At 42.0% G+C, this 21769-nt stretch overlaps 1 protein-coding gene across 28 annotated transcripts in view; it reads left to right on the plus strand.

Moving 5' to 3' along the window:
- Magi1 (membrane associated guanylate kinase, WW and PDZ domain containing 1) overlaps positions 1 to 21769 on the plus strand; it is a 610906-nt gene that overhangs the window by 582354 nt on the left and 6783 nt on the right. For 10 of the 28 annotated variants that reach the window (XM_085686765.2, XM_085686749.2, XM_085686750.2 and 7 more), the window contains 8 exons: positions 665 to 748; positions 3567 to 3658; positions 5092 to 5284; positions 7394 to 7687; positions 10579 to 10782; positions 18221 to 18314; positions 18476 to 18536; positions 19382 to 19525. In XM_085686765.2, the coding sequence (XP_085542891.2) occupies positions 665 to 748; positions 3567 to 3658; positions 5092 to 5284; positions 7394 to 7687; positions 10579 to 10782; positions 18221 to 18314; positions 18476 to 18536; positions 19382 to 19525 (1166 nt within the window). The remainder of the gene's footprint in view (positions 1 to 664; positions 749 to 3566; positions 3659 to 5091; positions 5285 to 7393; positions 7688 to 10578; positions 10783 to 18220; positions 18315 to 18475; positions 18537 to 19381; positions 19526 to 21769) is intronic. The other 18 variants (XM_085686766.2, XM_087904480.1, XM_085686762.2 and 15 more) reach the window with 6 other exon arrangements.

The following is a 21769-nucleotide window of genomic DNA, read 5'->3' on the forward strand; positions in this document are numbered from 1 at the left end:
AGGAAGTTTTTACCTGTTTACAGCTTTACAGCTCGCAAAGAAAGCAGTCAAAGCTGTCATCTTAACCAGCACTATAAACCTGTCCTTTAGGGAGGCATGTTTACAAGTCTGACACCGGGATTTGGGGATGATTATAACAATTTCTATCTGTGTGTTCCTTCAGATTCAACAGATTCTGTGATTGCATTGCAAGCATAAGACTGTTCTGGTTTGAACTGCCTAGAATTCACCAGGGCATGCTTCAGTCTAAGAATGGCTTCTCTCAGACACCGATACTCCCCTGAACAAGTGCTGTTGTGTGGTGCTAACACACACATTTAGATTTTCTCAAAAGGCAATGAGGATTTAGCCAGCCTTCTATGGTTCATGGCATGACTGAAATAGGGTCATTCACGAATGTGGTTAGAGTCTAATTAAACATCAGGAGCCTACGGTGGTAATGGAAGTCACGGGAAACAGTGTTCAGTTAGCTTTCTGACAGGTAAAGCACTATGGAAAAAGAAAGTGAAAAACAGAACCGAACTCCAGTCCTTTAGAATCCATAGCCGCCATGACCTTTACTGTGAAGCTGAGTCGCACACCCCTTATCACTCACGACTAAATTAAAACGAGCCAAGAAGGAGCATGTATTAAGCTTTACACCATTGTGAAATTGATATTCCAGCTATGTCACCTTCGCCTGCATCAGGACTGAGCAAGGGTGAAAGAGACAGAGAAATCAATTCCACGAATTTTGGAGAATGTCAGAGTAAGGATCTGCCGCAAACTTTCGTTTTCTCCATTACCATTTATCCTGTTTGATGTTCCCATCTGTCTGGGGAGACGGCCACAAAAGTCAGGGGAGATAAAAGTGCATGAAGGAGTGTCTCCGGCTTGTTTTCGCTGAGCATAAACCAAACGCAAAATGAGATTAGGAAGTGATGTGTGTGCTTTCGGAGTCTGTAGATACATTGTATTGTCTGTGGCTGTGCAGACGCCAGGGCCTGGTGACCCCACTCTCACTGAGTACCAAGGAAAGTCATTCTGCTACTTTGTTAAGTGGCCACTGCCGATCCCAGAAGCAGATTAACTGCAGCGATTGTCCCCAAGGTGAGGATTCAGGATGCAAACAGTTGGATTAAAGTTATAACTTCTACAAGACTGGCCTCACTAAAGTGACAGTAATAATAAGACTTCTGACAGTAATGTCAAAAAAATGGCCCCACCTTGCTGCTCTCTAATATGTAATTCTTCTGGAAGTAGAGAGTGAAACATTTAGGGGAACTAATTTCAAAATCTCAGTACTTCTTCTATGAAGAAGTAATGTCACAGGAGATAGAATTATGACTACTATAGTATATGTCAATACCAATTCAGTAGCCAAAGTTGCATTTAGTTGGTGAAAGGGTAAAATTGTTATTATGCTAAAAGTAAAGTACCAGAAGACTTTCTTTGTCACGTGTCTGTGTTGGTGTTTATGTCTGTGTTTCCTGGCTCATTGTTAGTGTATTTTTATCCCAATTGTCACAGGGCACCTTTCTTTTCAACAGAAGACTCTTTAAATAAACTTATCATTTTCCAGTTAATTCTTGAAAGGAAGAACAGCTTTTTTCCTGTGACTTGACTTGGGTGATTGACCTAAATCTGTTGGGTCTCCTCAGTCTGCCATGATAGCTCACATCTCACTGCAGCGTAAGGCAGAATGTGATACACTTTCTTGTGCCTGTAGAATGGACAAATGATACTGTGTTAATGTGGTGCAGAGAAAATGGATCTGGGCAGAAGGCCTTTGCAAAGGCCCTTTAATTGCTATTAGAAAGCTCTTGTGCTCAGCAGACATCAGATTGACTCTGTTGACACCCATGTGTACCTGCTGAAAATCGCCAGTAGTCTTTTGGGGTGCTAGTTTCCTTCCCTGTGTAACCGAAAGAGCATCCTCTGGTTTAATTTGTTATTTTAGTGAGACACTTAGCAGCATGTATCATTTGCCAAACTACTCAAAGAGGAATGAATGAACAGGAATTTATATATGAATGTGTTCAAGGAAACATTAATTTCCAAATGTTTCTGTAGGAGTCCCATGATATAGCTGAGTTCATCTTCCTTGGCATTTTACAAGTTAGCATCAGCATTTTTAATACAAAGGGTTGTATAAAAACATCCAGGTAGAACCCCAGCCTTAAAGTAACTTGGGAAAAATATATTCTTAGCCTTGTACTTACTTACTTATTCGTTATGTTTCCTTTGGATTCTTCACTTACTATTTATCTCAGGCTATAGGCAAATCACTCAAAAGGAACAATAATCCCCAACATGAAATCTAAACAATCATTTTTGTCTTTCCTATTCTATCGCCTAAAACTGGAGAAGATGGGAATTCAATTTTCAGGCCTAGATACTCCTTCAGCCCAAAATACAATTAACGAAACAAGAAAGAAAGTGGAACAGTAATTTAATGCCTCCTTTAGGATTCAGTGCAACTGAATTATATGCGTTCTCTTTAAGTAAAAGTTGTATCACTTTATAGACTGTAAACCGTCTTGTGTGTGCATTAAAATACTCAATAAGAAGAAAGGGACAGCAACCCTTTTATTATCTCAGTGAGGTAGCCGTGCGGTTATATAGAATGACTTAATGCACAACAAGCATTTCCTTCTGGAATTTACTAAGAGCTTCATTTTAAAGCACTAGACCATTGCTGAGTGTTAGACATAAAATAAGAAGTTATTGGATAATCAGTGAATACTTACATGTTCAGATACCATAGGCAAATTAAGGGAAAGCTGTAGTTTAGCAATGAGATACAGTTAATTGTTCAGAAGTTTCTGTCCTCTCTTGGCCCTAGGAGGCTGGCAAGTCTGTGATGATAATACTAAAATCAGATTAAACTCTCTACTTACAAGTCCTAGGGTTGCTTTGTTTGGGGATGGTGCCAGGGATCAAACCCAAAGCCTGGACAAGGATAAGCAGTTTCCACTGAGCCATGCATCCCACAGCCCTTGAGAGGAGTTTCTTTTCCTCACAAAACTAATCTCACATCACATTACTGGTGTCACTGATCTTGATTATGTTAGGGAAGAAGAAAATGATTAAAAATAAATTAGAAATTCTTTTTAACCAAAGCCATAATACTTGTCCTCGCAATAAAAGAACAAGTCATTTGAAGGAACTTCCCATAGAGCCAACCTCTCCTCCAGGGAGACTTTCAGGTCACGTGATTCTGTTCTGGACACTGGCCTTGTAGTGCAGCACACAGTGACTCAATATGATTCCTCTTGCAGCGATGCTGAGGGGAGAGGCCCTGGCTGACTCCTAGCTTAGCTGTCCGTAATGATGTGAGCTAAATTGGGAATTACCAGGCAGTCGTAGTCCATGGAGAGCTGCAGCCCTCGCCTTTTCTACTGCTTACTGTGTGCCCATTGTCTGCTGTGTCACCTACCCATGACCTTTTCTTTAGTTGCCTGTGCCATGAAGCTTTTGTCTGTGCATATGTGTGCATCCATCGTGGTCCTGTAATTGTGCCCACTTTAGACACACGATCCCCTTTATTAGTGAAATGATCTTTCTCCTCTTGTCCTTCTCTGCAGTTCCAGATTACCAGGAACAGGACATCTTCCTCTGGAGAAAAGAGACCGGATTTGGATTTAGGATTCTGGGTGGAAATGAGCCAGGGGAACCCGTGAGTCTTTTATCTGCTTCTCTCCCTAGTGGTATTTGCTAAGACTTCAAAGTAAAGTGGCAATTGACAGATCACCAAGATAGAGTTCTGCTAGCTGTGGCCCTGGCTCTTTTATCTTGAGTAATATGGATGGTCCTACTGTCTTTTGTGGAGCTGCATTTGTTTCTTTGTTATTTGTCTTAAAGAAGAAGGGAAGGAATGTTTTCTAAACCCTTTGTGCGTGGTGGGGGTTGCAACAGCTGCTGTGGAGAGGGCTGCAACAGCTGTCCCCACCCCCAATTAAGAAGAAGGAAAACAGAAGTCAGAATGGGCATCATCTAACCAGTGTCCTCACCTCTGTGGTCAATTCTGTGGTGTCTGCAGCAGGTAGAGGGGTGTGTGTGTGTGTGTGTGTGTGTGTGTGTGTGTGTGTGTGTGTGTTTGAGTAGAAAGTATAGGGGTCTGTATATAAGTATCTAGAGCACAGAGGGAGCTTCCTTAAGTAGCAGTAGGGGTTCAAGAAAACAGCACCCTATCTTTAAATAATAGAAAAAGAACCTTAAAGAGTGATCAAGAAACACGGAATCTCCTTCCTGAGCCTCTGTTTCTTGAGTCAGTTGAATTTGATATCACGGGATCTTTTGGAAGGAAAATAGAAGCGAAGTGTTGATGCCTTTGGAATAACACCTATTATTCAGTGAGCAGTTACTGTGTGTGATACTAAAACTTTTTAACATATACTCTCTTTTTTTATCCAGACTGTATCTCTACTTTTCAAACCAGAAAATAAAAGCTCCAGAAAGGTTAACGAACTGGCCCAAGGCCACAGAGCTGGTGTAACTGCCAGGACGGACAAGGCCCAACTCCTTCTTTTTAGCCAGTTTTTGTTCACACCCTTGTAAATACTACATGCCATATAAAGAAAACGATATCATTGTCTGCTGAGAAGACAGCACACACCAGTATTTAAACTCAGATTGGTGAATGGCAAAGCAGCAAGACAGCCTTCTAGTGCTAAAAGACACTGGAAATGGGAATTATTCTCCCCTCACTCTATGTTTAGTGAGATGTGCTATTGCTAAACAGATAGTACTAGACCCTTAAAGAAAATAAGGATTGATATACTTAGCAGGGTCTAATGAAAGTAGGATTCTCGTGTAGACGGGAAAGTACCCATTTCTCCAGAGTAGAAGAAGAAAAAAAATTGAATGATTGACAGACCACAGGTAATATCCATGTCAAAGAGGCATATAAGAAAGGTATTCTTTCTGTTTCCTAAAGACTGCTACAGTACCTGGCACAATGCATTATACATGGGGTACCCAATAATTGTTTGTGGCATGCGTGCATATATGAATGAATGAATTGAATTATTTCTAGAGATGTATGGGCCATCAGTCTTGATAGTAAAACCAACAGGACAATGTTTCATCCATCATCTAATTACCCGACAGATTTATATCGGTCACATCGTACCACTGGGTGCTGCTGACACAGACGGCCGCCTGAGGTCTGGAGATGAATTAATCTGTGTGGATGGGACACCAGTAATTGGAAAATCACACCAGCTCGTGGTCCAGCTTATGCAACAAGCTGCCAAGCAAGGCCATGTCAACCTCACAGTGAGGCGGAAAGTGGTGTTTGCTGGTAAGTTCTTCATTCATTCCTTCAGCCCATGCTCCGCCGCTCTCATGACTGCCTCCTCAAGCTTCTATTTTAGCAAATGTTTGCAAATGTGATCAAGCTCAGAATTTCCAGATGGTTTGCTTCTCTCCAGCTCTGCAAAAGTGCTGTCATTCAAAAGTACTTTAATATGCTATTTGCATATGCTCCAAAAAGACTTCCAGAAAAAATGCTGGTTGAATGTGCGTCCCCTGCCTCTTGCCCCTCACCAACCAGAGCTTAGCCTTCCTCTTCATTGGATGATAATCCTCACCCCAAGAGCCCATCAGGAGCGTGGGAAAAGGTCAGCTCCAGATTGAGAGAACAGAAGTCAGGTTTAGACTGTAGAATGAGCTCTTCCCGACACCGTGCCTTGCTGTGGCTTCACTGAGAAAACTGAAGAGCTGGCCAGTTCCAAGTCATCTCTGGTTCCTTTGAAGTTCTCAGAATACCTTTTCAGGCTCCGCATAAGAAGAATGCTCTTCCAAATGCTTTCAGGTTTTAGCACCCCCTTCTGCCATGCCTGTGGGCTCAGAGTGTATTTCCATATCTGACTCTGCCCCTTTAAGAAAGCCGTTACATGTCTGTTCTTTCCTGAAAGTGTATGTCTTCATTGTTTACCTTTGCATGCAGCCTTCATTCAAAGCCTGTGCAGCAGAATCCAGAAGATTAATGTTATGTCAGCTGAATTACTGAAGAAGTATGATGTGGAAGCCTATGAATTCTCTGTAGCCTTAATATTAGTGTGGCAAATAGCTACCAGATAAAATTAATTGGCACTTTAAAAAATTAGCTTATTTTAAGTGATATATCATTAAGTACAGAATGAAGTTATTAAATTCCAGTGTTGAGAATCTGATGGTAGCCATTGAAAACAATCCTACCCCACAACAGATTATGTCTTTAGAACCCATTCCTGATCCCCCCAAATTCTTAGCATAGTATTCCGTGCAGCCAGTGGCAGTCAGCTGGTTCGGTGTGGGTTTTGAGATGAGTTGAAAACTATTTGATTTCCCTGTCTTAAATTAAAGCAGTAAGGCGATGGAATTTCACTTCGTTGTTTCAGCTTTATTTGAAAGACTAAAGTGTTTGGAATATTCAGCAAGTTAGTCCTATGCAGACGTTATATTAAGGGGAATTACGTAGGCAGACAGCAAGCAGAATGGGTGCTGGGAAGTGCTGGTAAGAGGGGCAAATAAAGAGTTGTTACCCCATGGTAAAACTCTGACTTGGGGAAGTTGGCGAAGTTGTAGAGACAATGGTGGTGACATTTACATAACTGTGAATACGTCTGTGCCCCCAGTTACATGTAAAAACTACTCAATCATTAAATTTGTGTTTCCCATAATTAAAAACATCTACAAAAGTAAAAGCTTTGTGGAATAAATATAATCATAGCCACAAAGCAACATAGTACCCAATGATTTTGGTATGCCCGGTTTCACCTAAGGTGTGGACTATTTAAGAATGCTTTGCCCTGTTGGCTGACAAGGCAGTAAGACTGGGAGGATGTCTAAGGTTGGGAGAAAGCTCTGTGATTGGAATAGATATTTACAGCTGGGAGCTGGAGAGAGCAACTCTGTGTACCTACCACAAGGTTCTCATGCGTCCATGTATGCGAGCCTTAAAGGTACAACCCCCAGCAGTCTCCTACCCAATAAGAAAGTAAACGCTAAACAGAAGTGTCACTAGGAGGGAATGTCTATGAGTGAATGAGCCTAGAAGCTAGGGTGGCGCCCTCCACTGGTACAGCCCAAACAACAGTCTGCTCACGGTTTCCTCCTACATAGGAGAAAGCTCCTAACTGGATGTTGCTGGAGATAGAATGGCATTGTGGGTAGGATCATTGTACTGTCTATTCCATGCTTTCTAGGAGGCCTCTTGGTGGGGGGAGGGGTCAATGTACAGTCAACCTTCCTGGAGATTATTAATGTTTCCACAGCAAGGCTGCTTTTCCATGCCTGCGTTAAGTTCTCTGAGACAAGATGCCCTCGTTAGCATCTTGGTTTCCTTACAGGTGGGGAAGGTGGAAGTGGTGGCTGTGCTCATTTTCCGGGGATTTTTAAATGGTCTAGACACACGTCTCTCTTGCAGTCCCCAAAGCAGAGAATGAGGTGCCATCGCCAGCTTCATCGCACCACAGTAGCAACCAGCCCGCCTCCCTGACGGAAGAGAAGCGCACACCCCAGGGCAGCCAGAACTCGCTCAACACTGTGAGCTCTGGCAGCGGCAGCACCAGTGGCATCGGCAGTGGTGGCGGTGGGGGCAGCGGCGTGGTGAGCGCTGTGCTCCAGCCCTATGATGTGGAGATTCGACGTGGGGAGAATGAGGGCTTTGGGTTCGTCATCGTGTCCTCCGTGAGCAGGCCTGAAGCGGGCACGACCTTTGGTGAGTGCCAGAAGGAGCAGGCTAGGCTTTCTTCTATCAGGAGGGTTCAGCAGTTAAGGACGCTTGCTACTCTTACTGAGGAACTAGGCTTAGCTCCCAACAGAAATGCCTTAATGGTTTTTCACTTCCGATAATTAAAGTCTTAATTGGAGACGGAGTTTATTTGGTATGTTTGTTGGGTCCTCCTGCAAATCCCTTTTAGCTTTCTAAATGTGTGGTCATGCACAACTTCAAATACACATAAGATGTATGTCAGGTTTCAATAGCAGCCCCTTGGTGGTGTAGCGGTGTGTCCATTTTTTTTTGCCAGAGAAAGACTTCTGAGAGCTCATGAGTAGTGGATATCATTAATAGCAGTGGCCTCAGTTGTGAGGATTGTAAAAGCAGCAGATGTTCGTAAGAATGTCTAGGAAAAGTAGAGATGTAAGAAGTAAAAATGACCTGTGAAACTCCCTACCTCATGTACATCCTGTGTCTACCCTGCCTGAATGCTGTTGAAGGTTTAAATGATATTTATTGTTGCTTTAGAAACTAAGTTAAGTTTCTAAGTTTGATTTGGGGTCTTCTCCAGGTCTTAGATTTCCGTCAAATATGGATAATGTTCTGTAACCTTCTCCAAATACTAACTCTCTCCTGGGTGCATACATAAAGGCAAATAGAAGCCCAGTTGAGTCTATGAGTTTCTTTCCTGTTGCAAAGGATGTGCACCCTCCTTCCTGATTCAGTCCCTTGTCATCTCCCAACACATTGGAAGGTGATGGGAGACAGGCAGCACTTATTCTACAGGCTTCAAATGACCTCATAGGACCCCATAGGACCTCATGACCAACGGTCTAGGTCACTCACTGGCCGAAGTTAACAAGGGGCTGCATCTCTCTAGCATTCTGATCTGGTAGAGCCCACACTGTCTCCAGTTCGTCTTAATGAGTTGCTTCTTGCTGGACAGTCGGCCTGTTCTGTACATGTGTGACCGTAGTAACAGCCACCCTTACTAACCATGCAGCGAGTCACAGTATGTGACTTGACATCAAGGCACCAGGTTTTGTTTCATTTTGCTTTGCTTTTAAATTATTTTCAAAGGCTGTTCTACTGACTTTAAGAGTAACAACAAAACAGGGAAAAGCAAGCCCAAGTTCTTGCCGTCTCCCCAATCTACAGTGTACCCCCTGACACTCTCAGCTTTATCGTAGTTCTCATTTTCAGTCTCCAGAACGAAAAAGCAGGTATGCCAGGGGCAGGCTCTGTGCTGGACGATGAGTGTACTGAATGCTTTCACTCAGTTTGCGCTTCCATTATTCCCCCTTGGTTCTTACAATCAACAAGTTCGCCTTTCCCTAACACCTTGCACGAGACTGCTGAGCTATGCAGAGCCTTTCTTCACGCCCGCTGAGACCTTTGTCCTGCGAGTTGTCCTTGGAGCTGAACTGTGCTTACTCGGGACCTGCAGTGTGATACACTCACCCCCTTCCGAGATTCATGGACAGCTCACTTGCTTCTTAAAATTCTTTGAACTGAATTTGGCGTTCTACTGAGTGACACGGACTCAGTCAACTCCTCCATTCAAATTCAAGGGAATCAGTGTGTTTTTCAGATAGTTTTCCCTTCAAGTAGAAATTATAATGAAGTAGACGGATGGTGATGGCACGTGCCTTTAATCCCAGCACTCGGAGGTAGAGACAGACGGATCTCTCTGGTCTACAGAGCTAGTTCCAGGACAGCTAGGGTTGTCTCACAGAAGAAGCCTGTCTCGAAAAACCAAAAAAAAGAAAAAAAAAAAGGAAATAAAGAAAGAAATTATAATGAAAGAACCTGCACAGTTGACTTCATAGTCTCCCCTATTAATTTTGTCACTATTTCCAAACTGTGACTCAGCCATGAATCTGTTTTGATGGTTCTAAAAAAAAAAAAAAAAAAAAAAGCAAATTCCAAAAGTCTGCATGAAAACATTGTAACTCACTATCAAATACCTGGTTATCCTGGAGCGCTCCTCAAAGACAGCTCCCCAATAGAGTGCCTTAGGCGCACAATAGACATTCCTGCGGATCTCTTTCCCCGGTTTCATGTCGTCTATGCATGTGTGTAAGCCGATGAGTAGAAAGGGGGTGATTAAAAGGGGAGGGCTGGGAAATGGCTCGAGGCTAGCTTTGGCTTGCTATGCCAAGCATACATAGGTGCTAGATTTTCACTGTATCCCTTTAAGGGAGTTTGTGTGTGAGGCAGGCAGAGGATCAGAACTAATGAGCCCACCAGGGCCTCCCTGAGAGCTCCCTACCTGGGCTGATTGAAGAAAGGTCCCACATGGATCAGTGTGTGTCCGGCGCTGGTGCTTTCCGGGCGCCCCTCCTACGATTATGCCCTTTTCCAAAGCCTTCACCTTCTCACGTCAAGAGCAAAGGTGTCAGTCTACTTTGTGTTTTCAGATTGAACTTTAAATGCTAGCGAACTCTTGAATCTCACCAGAAGTCCAGTGATTAGTTTTGTAAATGGAGAAAGAACAAAACATTGGCAGACACTTTAATAACAATTGGCAAAGTGAAGTGGCAGTGACACAGACCGGCTCTGGGGGCCACCAAGTCATTTGCAGGTCTCGAGACTCAAGTTACCAAATGTCCCAAATTCTAATTGTTTTAAGGAGAGAAGCTGGGGTTTTGTCATCATTTTAAATCAGAAAGGGACTATGACCTTAAACTCTAGTCCCAGGGCTGTGACTTTTTAAACACCCTGAGTATTGCCAATGTTTTGACCGTCAGCACAGCGCTCTCCTCTAATAACATTTGCTTAATGCTTTAATTAATTAACACTTAACCTTCTCTTTCCCTTTTCAACCCTTTTCTCCTCCCTTCACTATATTCCCACATAACTTTAAAAAAAATTAAAATGCACTACCAAAGCAGGCAATGCATGTGTGGCTATGCCTCACAAAATAGGTCGGATTATTGAGGGGAGCCCTGCTGACCGCTGTGGCAAGCTGAAAGTAGGAGACCGGATCTTGGCAGTAAATGGATGTTCCATCACCAACAAATCCCATTCTGACATTGTCAACCTAATCAAAGAAGCGGGCAACACAGTGACCCTCCGGATCATCCCCGGGGATGGTAAAGTATACTGTTATCTCTCTCTCTCTCTCTCTCTCTCTCTCTCTCTCTCTCTCTCTCTCTCTCTCTCTCTCTCTTTCTCCGCCCATTAGTGTTCATGTAATTGTTTGATTTTGATGTAGAGACGTCTTTATCCATCACTAACTGAACATGCCTATCAAATGAACCACAGCCATTGTTACTAAACCATTTCTCACTCTCTGACCTAATTAATCCCATAGGCCTGTGATCCCATCTTGATGCAAATATTAAAAAATTCCAGAAAATTTTCAGCTTTCTCCGTTTATTTTTTTCCCTTTGCTCTTTTTGTTTTCAAAGCTATAGAAAAACTTTGCTATGAGTAGTAATGGTGACCTGATAGGCTAACTGAAAAATTGGGGTTTTTAAATTTTCTTTAAACAGTCACTGAAATGTGACATCACAAAACCTACCTAATGACAGTGCAGAGCCAATACTGCATATTAATACTTTTGATTTAATGAACAGTTCCTAGGCCGTAGCCTACTTGGTTTGTCTATAGTTTTTTGATATGAATATATTTTCAATATAGTTTTTCAATTGACTGTCTATATTTTTGACAGATTATATACATTAAACTTGAAGTACCCTTTTTTACTTAGCTGATTAGATTAATACTTTTGGTTTTCTTACATCAGTGGCAGATCTGTCCCAGGAGACATTTGGTCATGCTTGCAGATTGTACAGTGTCCTTTAGTGGGTAAAGGCTTGGGACATTTTCAAACATCCCACAGTGCACAGAGCAGCCCCCACAGGGAGAAGTCACTTAGTATAAAATACCAGCGTTCATATTTACAGAAATGAAGTTGGTGTATTGATATTGGTAAGGGTGGATTGCTTGCATACTTAAAGCCTAAATATTAATCTCATTCTAAGCCAACTTTATGTTAAGAAGAAACTAATACTTATCCTAAAATACTTAATCGCCCCCTGCATTATTTCCATACATTACATTCTAAAACATGAGTATTTCCCAAAATGAAAAGCACTTATGCCATAGATCTAAAAAGTCAGGCATGTTATTTCATGAACATTGTATATACTACTTGATAGAAAGTGATAATTAGGGTTCAGAAGTTGAGTGCAGAGTGCTTTTTTACTGGTGCTTTTCAATAAAAGAAAGTTTCAAACCAAACACATATTTAAAATATGTGTATCTCAGAGCAGAGAACTTTCCCCTACGAAATACCCTGTACTGATCTTGGAGGAGAACATATGTCTCCTTCAGTGGTTGTGTAGACCATGTTCTTTAAATGTGTGGTTTGTAATCCACCATCTGGTACAGGGGCCATTCCATCCATTTGCCTCTTTGGAAAGGTACTACAATTTATGTAAAAAGTGATCACAGAATGACAGAGCCCTAGATTCCAAATGGAACAGATAAAGGAAGCCAGACAAAGAATTGGAGAGTGGTTCAGAGAGCCCAAAGATAGTATATAAATAGGCTATGTGTCATGGAGAGACATTAAAATCAAACCCAAAGAACTGGGCATGGGAATTCACTTACTGACTCCGTGCTGGGCAATCAAGATTTGAGAACGAGAATGTCTCAAAAAGGAAGGCAAACAGACAGGGGTACCTCCTTAAAGCAAGTGCTTGACGTCTGAAATCAGGAAAGACAACTCATACTACAGTGTGTATACCAAGAATCAACTTAATTTAATAATATGCAACAAACTTTCTGAAAACCTGAACACCAAATATATATTTGTAGTGAATTGTCCACTAATAATTGGCAGTTATTAAAACACCTTTTAAAAACTATTAGTTAAATGTCAAATTCAGAAAGATGTTCTATACCCTACGTTGATTAGAAGATAGTATGTGTTTGTTTCTAAAGCAGAACGGCTGTCTAAGGATGTGACTTTTATCCGTGGTGTTTCAGGAAATCGTGGCCATGATAATCAAACTCTCTACCAGTGACTTGGGCAACTATGTCAGGAGCCAAACGAAGGCAGTCACACATGGCAAGGCAGGAAAGTGTGATTGTCATGCATGAAAGAGTTTGAAACTGGAGCCTGAGGCAAGGGAGTTAAATTCCAGAGAGTTTCGCAAGCATCTGAAAGAGAGAATGGCCATCACTGTCTGGTGGGGAGAAACCCTGCTGGGTCCATTTCCTCTGTGTGTAGTTTGTAAGACAGGTTTGTGGAGTAAGGCAGGCAGCTCTTCAGGTTGGGGAACTCTGGTCTCCTTTGAATGTTTCATTTAAATGTTCACTGGACCAAATAGCCTGAAGACCAGTTGTGTTATGATATCTACAAAGAGGCTGAAGTCCTTAACCACAGTGATTCCATGCTCTTTGATACTGTTCTCAGATACCCAAGGTCTTAAAAGACAATTGATTCTCATTTTGTATTTGTCTTTGCCTTTGTTAATTTCTTTTGTTTTTTATGGAGACAGGGTCTCCATGTGTAGCCCAGGTTACCTCCAGCTTGAGATCCTTCTGCCTCAACCTCCTGAGTATTGAGATTACAGGCATGGACCACCACCCTAGCTGCACTGTTCAGCTCCTACTGCCTGGGTCTCCGTTCCTGTCATTAGAAGCCTCATTCTTTCTCTAATCTCCTTTACTCGGCTTCCCCCTTTCTTGATTGTCCCATAAACCTCTAGGACAGTAGCTCTCAACCTTTCTAATGATGTGGCACCTTAAAAAAGTTCCTCATGTTTGTAACTTTGTAATTGCTACTTCATAGTTGTAATTTTGCTACTGATATGAATCATAGTATAAATACTGGCATTTTCTAATGGTCTTGGGTTACCCCTGCAAAAGGGTCGCACAGCCTCCAAGGGGGTCATGACCCACAGTTTGAGAACCGCTGGTCCAGGCCATGACCTTTACTTTCACAGATCTTCTACCGAACAAGACCCCGTACCTCTCTGCCTTTCCCATGTTAGTGATTAAGAAGGGAGGTAGAGTAGAGGAAGGGGCCTCTTTTATGGGTATGAGCAAGGGGTAGTAAACATAGAATGTCAGCCCAGAAAGGCCTAGAAGATAGCTGAGCATCATGAATCTGAGCTTGAATTTTCTGAATCAAGCCATACTTGTATTACATAGAAATGCTCATGTAGTTTAAGTGGGAGTAAGAATTTAATCAGATAGAGTAGAACGTGACTGAGCTTGGCTGTTACAGAATCAAGTTCATGATAATAAAAATATGTATGAGCTTAAAAATGTAACTCATATTTCATGTCACTGTTATTCAAAGTATTTGCTTATAGATAAGACAGAGCTTGGCAGTAGAGAGCCTGTTGTTTCCTTGGGAGAAGGAGAATAATAAAAAGCTCCCAACAATGCATAGGATTCAGTTTTCCAATGCTGTTTTCAAATATTTATTACACGTGTTTGCATGCTGAAGTATTTATGAAAAAAAATTGTATCCTTTATTGGGTTTCTTGACTTTTCAATGCATATTTCATGAGGGAAGGTAAGAATATTAGCATGGTAACCACTTGTCAGGGGGTGGGTTGAAACCTGAGCGAGAAGCTACAGTCAGAAGAACAAGTGCCCTGGCTTAGAATAGCCCTCCACAGTGCCTCAAGAGCTAGGATTTGCTTTTCATCATGTGTGATGGCTTTGAAAAATGTAGTAAAGTCCACCATCTTCAGTCAGGGTCCAGGCACTGTCTAGATTGTGTCACCGAAATGCTCAGTCTGCTCATTGCCAGAGAGCTGTGGCAGTCACATGCAGCATCACACTCCCTCATACCATGGCTGTTAGAGTACAGGGAAGCTTACACTCTTCTTTCAGGAACCTTGGCCCTGTCTCTCAGGTGAATGTTGCTTGGTGGCTAAGAGCTATAATATATTGTTGATAATGGGCTGTATCTCCGTGTTTTTAAGAGTTGGACAGTGTTTTGGCAGATGTAATCTTGGTTTAATTCCAAGTGAAGACTTAAATGTTTATGAAAATAAGTATAATTTTATTGATATTATAAAAGCATACTGGAAATCAAGCCTATCTAAACTATTTTGGTCCTCTGAAGTTGGCTTATAAGATCCAGTAGACAGGGATATGTTATATTTTAAGGAATCACTGATGGTGATTAGTGAAGTTACTGGTATTCATGTAGTAAAGTTAAAGCATTGCTTATTTGAAAGGAATGTACCAATCGGTTATGATGTTTCTTGATAAATATAATTCCCAGGCCCAAAAAAAAGTAAGTTTTTGAAAACAGGCTGTGAGGCAGGCCTTGGGTTCCCTTCCTAACATCTCCACTTGCTTACTGGGAGACCTTGAATGTGTTTTTCTCCTCTGCCTCAGCCCCACATCTGTACAGGGAGACAGTCATTGCACCTCCTTGCTTTATGGAGAGATAAAAATCAAACGATATGGTGGTTATCCTAGTGGACCTCTAAGGTGCAGTGTCTGCTTCGTACACTGTAAATAGACTGTAAGACAAACAATGGAGTAAGCAAAATTCATCAAACTTCAAAGTAGAATATTAAGTGTTAATGTGTTTTAAATGCTGAAAGCTAAGCTCCAGCACCCAAGCAATTTGCATTGTGAAACATCGAAAGTAATGAATGGAAAGAAAATTATTGATGGCATTCTATTTATATGTGTAGTGAGTGATTATTGTACGCCATCAAATCATGAAAGCAACATAAATACAAAATTTGCTTGACAATAGGATTCAGTGTGCCCAGAAAATGCTGGTGGCCAAGAGCACGCAAACATTCTAAAGGAATTCATTCAGCAATTATAATCACTTTAATTACAAGGAAACATTCTTCTTGTCCCATTTAGGATTTTACTATGGCCCAAACACCCTTGTAATTTCTCAGGTAACCCTTGTGCAATGAATGATAGTAAGCACTATGAGGGGTGATAGGAGACTAGTGCCCATGGTCAAAAAGGTTCTGGTGAGTCAGTCATACTGACGGGCTATGCTATCCCTGCATCTCGAACTGGCACAGTGGACTTATTCTATGAAATGCCAGTTAGGCTTACACCTTGGTTGTCCGGGTTAGCAGCCCTGGTCTGGAAATGATATAATGAGCTGGTGTTCCTAATAGTGCTCACTTAAACTCACCAATATGATAGGGGAGTTCAGCCAATTACATTTTGTCCGTGGGGCGTGTTGCCCTAAGGCAAAAGTTTACCTATAAACCTGGCGGGCGCACTTCCCCGCCCTCTCTGGCCTGGATCCAGCATTCGGACGGTTAGGATTCTGGTGTAAGTTTTTCCTTCTGTTTTATTGAAGCTGTAGCTTTTGTAAGCTAGTCTGGTGGACTTTTAATTACTGATCACACTGCGTCACCACCAATATGCTCTTGATTATTCACAACAATGGTGGGAAGAAGTAGGAACAATAAAAGCTCCCACATAGTCTCATCGTTTTGAATGATAGTTATGTGTCAAGCATGAGTCTCTTTTCTACTTATAATCATTGCATCAATCTCCTTAGAGACTTCTGATGTTCCTCTTGTGCAAATGAGGAAACTGAGGCAGCAAGCGCTTATGTCATTTTGTCTAAGCCCTGTGCAGTAGGGTGCAGAGCGTAGAATGCAGAGCAAGGTGTCGTGACTCTGCAGTCTGACCTTACAACCACTAAGCAGTCTGGCTCGCAGCTGGCTTGAGCACCCCCTCCCCCAGAGAGAGGGCACAGGGCACATGGTATCCGTACCACACAGAGAACAGCCTGAGAAGTGCTCTGAAGCACAGTCCCCTTTGCTTCCAGAGTAGCTCCTAATCGACCACACACTCTTTCCCTGAGCGCTACAGAAACATTTGATAAGAACAGATTATGGGGAGCACTGTCTCCAAAACGTGACTGGGATACAGAAGCAGTTCTCTGGATCCGGTTAGATTCTGTGCCTTGCTATAAGAGTAATAGGCTCTGGGGGCTAGACTAGAAACTGTAAAAAAAAAAAATCAGATTAAACTTGGTCATTTTCCTGAGAGCTTAAATAACTTTAAGAAGCTCCCAGAGAAACTAATAAAATGTTTTTACTAGTAGTAAGGCCCAAGAGTGGAGTAGATATACCCTGGGCACTGATGACACATGTGTCAGGCAGTCCACTAAACGCTTTCTGTCCCTTCATCCACAAGAAGGGATAGAGCTCCTTTTACCAAATAAGAAAAATAAGACTCGTACCTAAGGAGGGGAAAAGCAGTGACTTGAATCTGGGTCTGAAATCTCGGAACTCAGGCATGGCATATAATGAAAGATAAAGTACTAGGGAGTTAGGTGCAAGCTGAGTACATACTTAAGGGATGGTACCAGAAGACAGGCTGCCCATAGCTGCGATAAATGGGCTGTCTTTTGTTCCAAGAATGCAGTGGAGAAAGAGATAGTCCAGGTTTCTAGGTTTAGAATACCTAAAGTATTTCCCCATAGAAACCTAATGCACCTGGTGCACAGATATTTGTATTCAGCAAATGCTAACCTGCTTCCTGTGAATCATAGCATTTGTGGGAACTTTGCATTTCCAAGGTGCTCCATGAATGCAATGGACATGCACAGGCTGATGCTAGACCTTCACAACCACAGGAGGTCTCTTCCTCATTAGAAAATATGCACTAAGCTTCAGCGTCCATTTAAAAATGAATACTGAAAGTAAGACTTACAGTTAGCTGCCACCAGGCTTGATCTACATAGAGAAATGATGATTAGTAAATAGGGAATGATTAACCATTGCTAACCAGTGATTGTATTTTACATGTATGTCGGTATGTAGTACATGGTTACACTCGTGAGTATTTTCAGATTCTGAGCCTCTAAACTTCTAGAGATTAATGAAGTTGCTTTTGAATTTGATTAGTGGAGAAGAAAGTCAATTTACATATGAATATAATTATATTCATTACATGAAGGTGGCTTCATAATTTATATGACTTATATTTATAAACACTGGTTATTCTAATGCAAGTCTTAGAATTAATCTTTCAAAGAGATACGAAATGAAATTTGTCACGCGCCCTATCTTTTCAGTTGGGCTTCATTAAAAGCAAAGGGAAAGATAGTAGATGTATGTATTTAACAAGATGGTACAGCATTTCTGACTTTTAGTATTCAGATGAGGAAATCAAACAGACTCAACCATGTATAGCTGATAAATCTCAAGAATTGTTAGCAAAGCCATAGATCATCTCCCTGTAAAATTCGTGAACGCCGGTGTGGTGCAGTGCATTGATGGCACACGCCACCTTTCAGTAGCAGGACAGGAGTGATACATCCATGTAAGCTACATTACATTTGTGAGGAAATATCTGGTGGGGAAGAGAGTTGTGGGATATACATGGTCTTTGGAAAGGCTCACTGACCACCTGATTGTTTAGAAACTTTAGACAACTATTTGACATAGAGACAGCCAAGTCAGTCTGAATTTTTCATCTCAATCCAGAGTTTCTGCATGCCTCCCAGTTGGTTGATGTCTTCTCTAAGGCCTTCATGTCTTTCTATGCTCTGCCTTACAGAGTCCTCAAATGCCACACTGCTGACCAATGCTGAGAAGATCGCCACCATCACCACCACTCATGCCCCTTCTCAGCAAGGGACCCAGGAAACAAGGTCAGATGTGGCTTGGGTTCGCTGTTGTTGCTGGTATTGTTGTGATGGCCGGCATTGCTGAAGGGATAAAGTAGCTCCTGACTAATGCACACACGTCTTTGATTTTTCTTTCTTGTGTTCCCCCTGGACTGCTGTTATATTTGTGCCTCTCGTTCTGGCAGGAACACCACCAAACCAAAGCAGGATTCTCAGTATGAGTTCAAAGGACCGCAGACTGCACAGGTGAGAGCTGCTTCTCTGTACATTTTCCTCATTTCCCTCCAACCTCTGAAGCTTAAGGAACCCTTATTTCAAAATAAACAACCTTTTTTTTTTTTTGGTAAGGCGATTTATCCAGATGCGTGCTCAAATTTGATTGTCTAGAAAATGACATTTTGTTTTTACTGCCTTTGAAAAATATTCTAGGTACTCTTTTGAGAGGCAGAAGAAAGAAAGGCTGTCACAAGACTCAGTGATCAGAGAACAAGAGCAGCTAGTGTCTTGCTTCTCATGGTTTTCAAAACCTGTTACTGCTAAGAAAGAGTCTTTTTCTATACGACATTACTCTAGCTAGTGAATCTCAGATAAGACCCATAGAGTGAAAGTCTTGTCCTCAGGTTGGAAATGCACAAATAAAAGCCAGTGATGCAAATTTGAGGAACATAGGTGATCCAAAGGTAAATGCTTTGCTGGCCTTCTTCTCCAAGCAGAATGGAAACTGGGCCCTCCTTTATAAAGGCTGACTTAGGGCACTGCTAGCATTTGCCAGGTACAGGACATCTAGCATTATAGCAGCCAGTGGTTGGTCAGATGCAATGAAGAGTTTTCCTGCCTCAGATGTCAACTGTAGCCCTATTGACTGAGCGTTGTAAATGTGTGCATGTGTATAGACATGCTCGTGAGTGCTTGCAGTTTCAAGATTCGTAACTCCTCAGGTGGATAAAGATTAATAAAGATGGTTAATAAGCCAGAGTCACTGAGGTGGGAGTTGCAGATAAAGTCTGTGTCTTTTTGCAAAGCCATTCTAAGAGAAATGGATGTGGATCTAAGTTCCCCACAGAATGATTGCATTTAATTTCTTCATATAGGAGCAAGATTTTTACACTGTGGAACTGGAAAGAGGAGCCAAGGGGTTTGGCTTTAGTCTTCGAGGGGGGCGAGAGTATAATATGGACCTCTATGTTCTGCGCTTAGCAGAGGATGGTCCTGCAGAAAGATGTGGAAAGATGAGGGTAAGTAGAGAGGGGTCCAGAGTGATTGGGCGGATGTCCTCTGTGCTCACTTCTTGACATTCCCACTGCGGAATGTAGCTCCTGTCAGATTTCTTTCTAAAGCATACTTCAAGTGGGTATTTTCTGAATGCCTTTCCTAGTCTTCTTGTGCTTAATCTCTTACGGAAGGCAGATCCTATCACAAGAAACTAGATAGTGCAGACTGCATAGAGGGCAGGAAATCCGAGTAGCCCTATAGATTCTGAGTAGAGAACTCATTCGTTCTCTGGTTGGTCACCAGCTGTCTTCCCTTAGCCTCAGAGATTCCCAGTCAACCTTGGACCCCAGCTTGGGACCAGTAGTTCCATAACATTGTCACTGGGGGTTGCTATAGGGGCGTCAAACCTTTTGAAATTATGAAATAACGTTATCATCTACAAAATATCATACCAGAACCTCGACATCAAGTTACCAAAAAAAAAAAAAAAAACCAAACTGTCAAAAATAATTCTGTCAAAGTTTTGAGTAAGAGTTTTGTGCTGGGCCACATTTTTAGCCATCCTCAGCCATGTGAGCCCTCATGCCATAGGCATGCCTAGTCTGAGAACTTGAGAAGACACATGCCCATGGCTCTGCTCTCTTTAGCTGTGTAATGTTTATTGTTATCATCTGTGTGAATTAGATGATTGAGAAGAGGCGAATCATCGCATTTAAATAAGTTACATAACTTGAAACACATAGAGAGCCACTGCAGCAGAGAAGAGATTGTCAGGAAAGAAGAAAGTGAGCTGCCTGGGCAAAAAGGCATACATGTGCATACACACACACACACATACACAACACACGCCAAGAGTGAGGAACTCAATTGTGTTTATACTTGTTTTTCCATCTTTAAACTTTTCAAAAAAGTGTTTTTGCTTTTTGTTTGCTGTTTCTATTTCTACACATTATTCTGCTTTGTGTGTGTGTGTGTGGGTATGTATCTATAAACATACATGTGGTTGTGCATACAATGGGATGACTTTCAGGGGTCAGTTCTCTCCTTCTACAGTGTGGGTCCCAGTTATCAGATTCAGCTCACACTTTGCGGCAAGTGCCTTTGCCTACTCACTCATCTCACTGGCCCCAAACTGAGCCTTCTTAGTTGAGGAAGCAGAGTATAGTTTTGATAATTAAACAATGAAATATGATGGGTATTTGGAAGGGACAGTTTCTAATAGCATGAAATAACATCATTCTACAGTTATGCATAGCTCCTAAGACACATTTATCCCATGACTCCTAGTATGAGGTTGTTTTCATCTCCCTCTGCAGCTGAGGAACTGAGCGTGCAGGAGATTGAAGGGCCATAGAATTGCTTGACAAAAGCAAGATGGGCTCCAATCTCATGGCAGGTAGATAGATAGATAGATAGATAGATAGATAGATAGATAGATAGATAGATAGATAGACAGACAGACAGACAGACAGACAGACAGACAGACAGTAGCCCTGACTGTTGGGACTCATTATGTAGACCAGGCTGTCCTCAAACTCAGATCCTTCTGTTCTGCCTCCCAAGTGCTGGGATTAAAGGCATGAGCCACCACACCTGGTTTTTCTCTCATTTTCTTATTACAGAACTCTGTAGGGTGATGTATTAGTCAGATTTCAGAACCAGATACCTACAGAAATTAGCCTAAAATGAAGAAAAGCATATTGTGCCTCATAGTCTCAGAGGTTCCTGTTTTGAGGCCTATTTAGAAGGCAAAGTATTATAGTGAGTGGAAAGATACGCAACATAGCAAAACAGGAAGTAGGAACAAGTGAGAGGAAGAGGCCAGGGTCCTCTTAAAGGACATGCCCTTCGTCACCCGACTTCCTTTCATTCCGCCATTGATCAGCAGCATTGCAGACTATGAGTCCAAGTCTTCATTCAACACGGGACCTTTGGGGAACACATTCACCACAGTAGGCACCCCATAATATGCATCAGAGAGAGAATGAGAGAGCAAGTGAGGACAAAAAAGACAGAAGACAGTTATTTGTAACTGCTCGACCTGATAGCCTATCACGTTGACCGTATCCTTTTGATTCAAAACAATCCACTAGTTCTGACTTACGTCAAGAATAAAGGAGATTGCATACAACTATCCCTACATGGAACAGAGATCCTCGGTTGGGGCCATGCTACTATGTCCTCAGTAACTCCTATTCTCCTTACAGCTCCTTTGCTTCAGTTAGCACTTAATGTTATGTGATGTGCTACTTGTATAGTGTTCCTAC

The sequence above is a fragment of the Myodes glareolus genome, chromosome 3 (genome assembly GCF_982192425.1).
Source record: "Myodes glareolus chromosome 3, mMyoGla1.1, whole genome shotgun sequence".
In the NCBI taxonomy this organism is placed as follows: domain Eukaryota; kingdom Metazoa; phylum Chordata; class Mammalia; order Rodentia; family Cricetidae; genus Myodes; species Myodes glareolus.